The 8750-nt window shown below is 55.1% G+C and overlaps 1 protein-coding gene across 1 annotated transcript; it reads left to right on the top strand.

Annotated features, from left to right (window-relative positions):
- Positions 1-4578: 4578 nt before the first annotated feature.
- On the top strand, positions 4579-8435 carry VDBG_03965 (DNA mismatch repair protein msh6; the record flags this gene model as incomplete). The annotated part of the gene is made up of 6 exons (XM_003005966.1): positions 4579-4902; positions 4960-5007; positions 5068-5245; positions 5298-6162; positions 6218-7715; positions 7767-8435. The coding sequence occupies 6 exons, from the start codon at positions 4579-4581 to the stop codon at positions 8433-8435; spliced, it is 3582 nt and encodes a 1193-aa protein (XP_003006012.1).
- Between the last annotated feature and the right edge of the window lie 315 nt (positions 8436-8750).

The following is an 8750-nucleotide window of genomic DNA, read 5'->3' as shown; positions in this document are numbered from 1 at the left end:
GTACTTCGCATGCATGGACAGCTTCACCTTGGCACTGCGCACTGCCAGAGCCAAATAGCCTCCGGTGTCCGCTGAGCCGTGACTCCCATAGTCTCAAGGCGTGCTCGAGTGGAGAGGCCAAATAACGCTGTTCTTTCTGCCGAATTCCCCACGTCAACTCGCCCCATTTGGTCTCCCCCTCTCCCAGGGTCGGTGGTGGAGAGAAAGAGGGGGCTTGGTCGCGATCCCCCACAATGTGAGAGGGACTCAAGATTCAGAGGTCCTTGTTTTCCCCAGGCTCTGCTCCGCACCCGCACCTCGTCTGGGGTAGACCGTCTCATCTTGCCCGGACACCCCCCCGTCGAGCGATGGCGGCAAGCGCATTTCCGGGTGAGTGGATGATGGGCTGGCAAACGCTCCGCACAAAACCTCCTCTCATCTCTGTTCCTCCTCGAACAGCCGCTGGGTGGCTGCAGGGGCCCTAGATCCTTCCCATCGGGTCCTTTCATCGTTCGTTGGTTCGAATTTGCAATACCTGGTACCGATGGATTGCACACACACACACATACACACACAAGCGAATCTTTCGACGGACGGGGATTGCCACGGGTAAGAATGGGCAAGTCGTAAGCAGCCGCTATGCGCAAATCTTTGGTCTAATGCTTGTTGTTGCTTGGAAATCTCTTGGTTGTGCTTGTCGATGCTTGTTCAAAGCTTGTCATTCAGTGGATGGGCGTCATTCGCCCACCAACAACAGGGAACCGCATCCTTGTCAACCACCCACCCCGTGTCCCCATGATCGAGATGTGGGAAAGGAGCAACGGATCTTTCAACACATAATAATGCTTTAGCAACACTCGACGAGGCCCGTCAGTCCGGATCTCTGACTTGGCCAACCCTCTGTATCGAGAGTGTCCCAGCCGAGGTTCACAAAGCATTCACGTTTAGCCCATGTCGCCATGTGCGTTTTCGCCGAGAGGCTCTAGCTGAGGCAAGCCATAGTGCCACCAGGATACGGGAGGCTGCGCCTGGGCTTGCCTCTCGCACAGGCATGCACCAGAGGGTCGCGATGCCCCCCCTCCTCTGCTGTGTCGAAGCTTGGCCTTACCAACAGCCACGTGTTGGGTTGAGAGGACTGGTACTAGCGCCGGCCGAAGGGAAGCCCATTCATACAGGGTGTGAGGCACGTTGGGGGAAAACACGTTTCGGAGGCGGTGGGCTTACGCAGGGGGGTCAAGTAGGAACAAGCATATAGTAAAAGGGGTGGGAGGAGGGGTTCTGAAGCGAGAGATTCGATTCCGACGGGACTTGCGGGAGAAGCAGAAGGGCAGATGGCACCAAGAGATGGGGGCTGCGATTGCGGCTGCACCAAAGGGCGCTTGGGAAGCTGCCATGACGACGGTGGACGGCTGACCGTTACCAATGAGGAAAGACGACCGATTGAGGGCGCCGCCAGTCGATTGAGCCTGGCTGTGCCGGGGTTCTTGGCTGCAGTCGATCCGAAGGGGCTTGCGAAGCTTCATCGCCGCCTCGGTCGACGGGGGAAAGGACACACTACCTAACCCCCCTTTGTTGAGAGCCGACGACGGGCCTGGCGCGTGGCTGAGGCACAGATAGAACAGGGCACGGGGAACGCCATGAGTATTCGGGGGTGGTTGATTCGTTGTTGGTGCCAGAAGAGGGGCCCAGGGTCAGCAGAACGAGGGGCAACGCGGGGACCTAGGTCGCGAACCAGAAAAGATGGGGGAACTGACTGGACCAACGTAAAAAAAAAATAAGCCTAAATGTAGTGTGTAATCTCCCCCGCTCCGGGGTGATCTGCTAGGCCTGAAGCATCTCGTGCTGAGGGGATTCCATGAATCTTTGTCGTGTTCACTGCACGGCGGGGTTCCGTCGCCAATTATCCGCCAGCAGGACAAGCATTGATGATCGATAGGGTTGATTTGCCCCCGTGCCCGTGAGGATTAGATTTTTGAGCGAGAGTCAATGCATGGGTCAGGTTGTCGCAGCGCCGTACGTGTGTGAATTTCCAATGCCCGATATGGTGATTTTTCGAATCTCCGGTCAGTTGCCTGTTGCTTGTCGCCATCTTGAACTTGCAATTTCGCGATATGGGACGGAACGAGAAGGACAGGGTATCTGAATCTCACCCTCGATGAACCCCTTCCCTCGTTCAGCCCTCATACAGTCCCATCCGTGGTTCCTATTCGACATGGATCTTTCGGGACGTCCGCACTGCCGTGTCCGGCGGTGGCCAGCCAAGGATGTGAAAAGAGAATGGTGTGCGGGCAGATTACACACCAATCGCCTCAGCCCCCCTGCCTGCCGCTGACGACATGCAGTGCGACGCTGACGGCACGACGTTCGTTGTCCATCGAGGCAATAGAGCCGATGATAAGGACAGCCTGAACCCTGGCACAAACGTCCTGAACGTGGCGTCGTAAAATTGAGCCTCGAGTTTTTCCAACCTCCGGCTGCCCTATCAATTCATGCGTATGCAATGTTGCTTCTTCCATAAATATTGCCGCGCTGCTTCATTTGTGGCGACTGGCTGCTTGAGGAGGCGTTGACCGTGTCACGGCTTTCTAATTTCCATGTTTGGTGTCCGGTATTCGAACTTTAGGGGGCTGGTCCCCCTTCGATACCTAGCTCGCGCGCGACTGACTGCTGCAGTGGCACCGACCCAACAATCGGCAAACAGAAGCTGAGAACCCCTTCCAAAGGGCCAGTTTAGTGCCTGTTTCCTGTTCACGCTGGCACTCAGAGGGCGGTGCTGCCCAATGGGGTCACGCCGAGACCTTTCAAGGATCCCTTCGACCGTGTCTCATCTCAAGGGCTGACTCGTTTTGCTCGTGTGCGCCCCAGGTAATTCGTTTGCCAAGGCTCTTGGTTTGCAGCCGCGTGAGACCCAACGTGTCGCCCGCCCTCGCTATCGGATAGTTCGGTTCTCTGCCTAACATCGTGCTGGATGTTTCTGGTCGCACTGATGCATGTTAGATTATCAGGGTTCGCATTGCTCAAAGATCAGTCTGGGCGAGCGATTCAGGCCCGCGCAACCATACTCCAGTTGCGTTGTGTTCATCGATGGTCATGACATCGTAACCTTGATTCCTCGCCCCTTACTCGTCGAATCTCGAGAGGTCCACTGCGACTGGGTGTTCCTCTGTACTGACTGATATGACCGGTAATATCAAAGCTCTGACGAGTTGAGAAAAGGTCGGTGTTGAACACCAACTACTCCGATGCTCCTTACAGTCACCACTTAAAGATGCCCTTGCGCCCTTTGGTTGCTTCTGATGTTCAATCCCAGTCAGGACAAATTACTCACTGCTGGGACCGCCCGTTCGTAATTGGAGATTGTAGGTGCATGTCGGTCTAGAATGTTCAATTAGGCGATCAGAGTTTGACACCCATGGTGCCAGAGGCATGGCGTTATCCCAGACTGGCCCTGGCGATCGCATGCAAAGGCTTGTCGAGAAACTGCAAAGTCGGATAACCGGCATGTTGAATTCTGCCCTAATCAGTATCTGGAGAGTAGAGGGCAGCCTGCATGCATTAAGCATCCTGCCGGTGAAGACGGTTTCAGCGCCGCTGGTCGAGGTTGCACTGGAATGATAGGCTGCGATGACTGCTCCAGATTGAGAATGACATTTCTTCTGCGTACCTCTTGGGCTCAGAGTCGTTCCGGCATGCTGACAAGCATTAGTTTCTCAGCTGATGGCCAGCCATGCAGCTCGAGACTCTGAATGGCCATTCGATTTTGCGATGCATCGGGACGGGTTCCTGAAATCGCCAGCGTCAAGGAAGAAACCCGTCACATTCTTAGGATTTCGTACTCAAGGCCAGCGATCGATTGTTCCGATGCTCTTCGCACACTAGTGATCGTTGCTGAATGCCATCCTTGCCAGATTTTTCATGAGCCGAATGAGACCCTGGTGAAGAACGACGGGCCTAGATGATTGTTGGTTGAATAGTAGCTCTAGCGGAAACCTAAAGACATCCACACATCCTGTTATAAGCCCATTGGAGTCTTGTGAAGAACTGTCGTCGCAGAGTCACCCGGCCCCGGAAGCAGACTCGCCAGTTGGTCGGAGGAGCAAACCTGTCTATCTCAAAGCTGCAGTAGCCTGTTGATAAGACGCAAAAGCCCTACTTTTTCTTTTTCCTGGAAGCTGTTGAGGAGGTCCGAATGGGAGGAACCATGCCAATCAGAGTGGATAGTGAAGGCCAAGCTACAGTCCCACAAAAGCCGCAGTGAGGGCACGTGACGAACGACAATTAAAGACAGCTGGACTCCACTAACACGGGACGCGCCTGGAGCACGCGCTGTGAGAGACGCGAACCACTCCTCGACGCGCTCCTGGCTGGCGGGACGATAAGCTCCTCCAATCTCCTACTGTGGCCTGCAGATTGTTGGACACACTCGTCATGCATAGGACTCCCCAATGCCATCTCTCGTACTAGTTGACGACGTCCGGAGTATATCGAATCATCTTTGTTTTGTACTCTGATTGTATCAACACTGTCGTTCTTTCCCCATCGTGTTTTCAGTACTACTTCGGTGCTGAGCACCCGCGATCTGACGAAAGGACCCTGAAAATGGTCGAGAAGCGGGCAACACCGGCGCGAACGCCGGCGAGGCTGTCCAAGACGCCTTCAGGCAGCACCCAGAAGTCTATCACGAGCTTCTTCTCCAAGCCGGCAACTTCCTCAGCCACCAAGGCAGCAGCATCGACTCCGACGTCAACGGCTACGCCAACACAGAAGCCCCCAAAGGTGGAATCTCCTTGCCTGAAAGAGTCTACCAACAAGTCCAACACACTCTCGAAGATCAAGCGCCCTGCCAATGTAACACCCGTTCCTAGCAGTGACGCCCTTGAACCGCCTAGCTCCCAGGAGAACATGGATTCTACAGTGACCAAGGTAAATAGCCCATAAGCCCCCTTACTGCTGACCATTACTGATCTGTTCGTTGCATAGAAGGCGACCATCACTTCCAATGTCCTACCCAGCAGCCCTTCCCGTAAGGTATGTGGCGAGATCCAATCGCTGAAATTTGTACCAAAAACTCACATTATGCTATGACAGACGAAGAAGGCGGTGAACTATGCCGAGTCCTCGGACGAGTACGACGATCCTTTCGACGACGTGCCAGCTCCCCGAAACCGTCGCCGTGTTAGAGCTCGTGGCGCGGTTCTGGATGACGAAGACGACTTTGCCGCAGACCCAGACAACTTCAACCCTGCTGAAGAGGATGAAGACGAAGGTACAATACCCATGATTGGCGCAGCTAGTTCTCTTTACTTACATGCTCACAGAAATGGCCGACTTCATCGCCTCGGATGACTCAGACGAAGAACCGACTACAAAGAAGCGAAAGCGACCCGCGAAGAAGGCAGCTCCTCGCAAGAGGACTGCCTCGGCGGTTCCCACCTCGCCTATTGTGGAGCCTGCTACGAATGATGATGGCGAAGATATTGATATGGATGACCTGCCCCCACACTCGACAGCTCAACAGTGGAAATTCGACCCCGATGCCGTGGTCGAACCCGGCTCGAGAGCCGCTCGTCCACCTGCTGCGAAGAAGTCATCAGCCGTATCCAAATTGAAGGTCAAGGCCCATACCCAGGAGCCCAGCGATCGATACCCGTGGCTTGCGAATATCACTGATATCGACCGCAAGTCTCCAGGCGACCCTGAGTACAACCCATCCAGTATTTACATCCCCCCTGGAGCATGGAATAAGTTTTCCCCCTTTGAGAAGCAATACTGGGCGATTAAACAAAATTTGTGGGACACAATCGTTTTCTTCAAGAAGGGTAAGTTCTTCGAACTGTACGAAAACGATGCGACGATTGGCCATCAGCTTTTCGACTTCAAAATGACGGATAGGGTCAATATGCGCATGGTCGGCGTGCCCGAGAGCTCTCTCGACATGTGGGTGAATCAATTCGTAGCCAAAGGCTTCAAGGTTGCCCGCGTTGATCAGATGGAGTCTGCTCTTGGCAAGGAGATGCGCGAACGCGATGACCAAGCGGCGAAGAGCAAAAAGGTTGACAAGATTATCCGGCGTGAGCTGGCGTGCATCCTGACCGGAGGCACGCTGGTTGAAGGCAGCATGCTTCAGGACGATCTCGCGACTTACTGCGCCGCTATCAAGGAGTCCATCACGGATGGGATTCCGTCTTTCGGCATCTCGTTTGTGGACTGCGCCACTGGCCAATTCTTCATCACAGAGTTCGAGGACGATGTTTGACTTGACCAAGTTCGAGACCTTTGTGGCCCAAACATCCCCCCGTGAACTTCTGTTAGAGAAGTCACTCCTCTCGAGCAAAGCCTTGCGGATCCTGAAGAACAACACTTCGCCAACCACCATCTGGAACTACAGAAAACCAGGCCTCGAGTTCCTAGATGCTGATGTCACTCGCCGGGAGCTTGAGACGGGCGGATATTTCGATGGTGACGGCGAGAGGGAAGGAGGCTGGCCCACTGTTCTTGCAGAAGCAAAGGAGAAGGACCTTGCCATGTCTTCGCTGGGTGCCTTGGTAAAGTATCTTCAGCTTCTCAAGATTGAGCAGAGTCTCTTGTCGCAGGGCAACTTCGAGTGGTACAACCCTATTCGACGAAACGGAACCCTCATTCTTGACGGCCAGACACTCATCAACCTGGAGGTATTTGCCAACAGTGCGAACGGCAGCACAGAAGGGACGCTGTTCACCCTCCTCAACAAATGTGTGACGCCGTTTGGCAAGCGCCTTTTCCGGCAGTGGGTGTGCCATCCTCTCTGCGACATTGACCGGATCAACGAGCGTCTGGACGCTGTGGACATGTTGAACTCGGACCGCAGCGTCCGTGAGCAGTTCTCCGCTCAGATGACAAAGATGCCGGACCTTGAGAGGCTGATTTCTAGAATCCACGCTGGGGTTTGTCGGCCTGATGACTTTGTCAAGGTTCTCGAAGGCTTTGAGCAGATCGAGTACACAATGAGTCTCTTGGGTGCGTGGGGCGGTGGCAAGGGTCTCGTCGACAGGCTTATATCCTCCATGCCCAACCTAGACGAGCCGCTCAGCTACTGGAAGACGGCTTTTGACAGGATGAAGGCGAAGAATGACAGAATGTTCCTCCCGGAAAGAGGCATCGAAGAGGACTTTGACGAGAGCCAAGACCGGATTGCCGAAATCAAAAAGGACCTGGGCAAGCTTCTTGAGAAGAAGAAGGCTGAGCTGAAATGCAAGACGCTCAAGTTCACAGATATTGGAAAAGAAATCTTCCAGATTGAGGCACCCAAGTCGACCAAGGTTCCTTCCAGCTGGAGGCAGATGTCGGCCACGTCCAGCGTCAAGCGGTACTATTTCGATGCCTTGACAGAGCTAGTACGGGACTTGCAAGAGGCTGAAGAGACCCACGGACAGATCATGAAGGAAGTTGCATCGCGCTTCTTCCGTCGTTTCGATACCGATTACACTACGTGGCTGCAAGCGATCCGCATCATCTCCCAGCTCGACTGCCTGGTCAGCCTCGCGAAGGCTTCCTCGTCTTTGGGCGAGCCAAGCTGCCGCCCGCAGTTCGTTGACGAGGAGAGAAGCCTCGTCGAGTTTGACGAACTGCGTCACCCGTGCATGCTGAACACAGTTTCTGACTTTATTCCCAACGCCATCGAACTGGGCGGCAACTCGGCCAAGATCAACCTTCTTACGGGCGCCAACGCGGCCGGAAAGTCAACGGTCCTTCGCATGGTAAGTCATTGCTACTGATACGATCTCGGTCTTCTCGCTGACATGAACCAGACCTGCACAGCCGTCATCATGGCCCAGATCGGATGCTATGTCCCCGCGACCTCCGCCCGCCTAACACCCGTGGACCGCATCATGTCTCGCCTCGGCGCCAACGACAACATTTTTGCCTCGCAGTCAACATTCTTCGTCGAGCTCTCCGAGACGAAGAAGATCCTCGCCGAGGCGACGCCCCGCTCGCTCGTCATCCTTGACGAGCTCGGACGCGGCACAAGCTCCTACGACGGCGTCGCCGTCGCCCAGGCCGTCCTTCACCACGTCGCCACGCACGTCGGCTGCATCGGCTTCTTCGCGACGCACTACCACTCCCTCGCCACCGAGTTTGAGAACCACCCCGAGGTCCGCGCCCGCCGCATGCAGATCCACGTCGACGAGGCCGAGCGCCGCGTCACCTTCCTGTACAAGCTCGAGGACGGCGTCGCCGAGGGCAGCTTCGGCATGCACTGCGCCGCCATGTGCGGCATTAACAATCGTATCATTGAGCGCGCAGAGGTCGCCGCCCGCGAGTGGGAGCACACGAGCCGCCTGAAGGAAAGCCTCGAGAAGGCCAAGACAGGCTGCTACATCCCGCTGGGCATGCTCAGCGACGTCGCATCTCTGCTGCGGGACGAGGAGGAGGTGGGCAATGTCGACGTGCTGCTTCGGGCTGTGGAGGCCATGTGATGGCTGTGTCTCTATTTATTTTCGGGTTTCTTGTTGGAGGATGTATCTATGGCATCATGTGGGTTTGACCTTGGCCGTTGCAGCTTCGGAGATCAGGTGTTCGGTGTAATCATGTGATAGGGGTTCGTGTTTGATCAGTACTAGACGATTAGTGGAGGAGACTGGCGCATAGGCCAGAAATTGAGACATGATTCTTGTTACCAAAAGGAACGCGTTGCATCGCATAACTGGAATATCGATGGGCTGGCGTGGCTGGTATGGTCCTCCAGCCCAGACTAACATCGAGGCCTGCTGCTCTACTTGACTGTTCTGTCT

This window comes from Verticillium alfalfae, genomic scaffold (genome assembly GCF_000150825.1).
Source record: "Verticillium alfalfae VaMs.102 supercont1.4 genomic scaffold, whole genome shotgun sequence".
Classification (NCBI taxonomy): domain Eukaryota; kingdom Fungi; phylum Ascomycota; class Sordariomycetes; order Glomerellales; family Plectosphaerellaceae; genus Verticillium; species Verticillium alfalfae.
The sequence above is the reverse complement of the archived record's forward strand: the minus strand, read 5'-3'. Positions and strand labels throughout refer to the sequence as shown.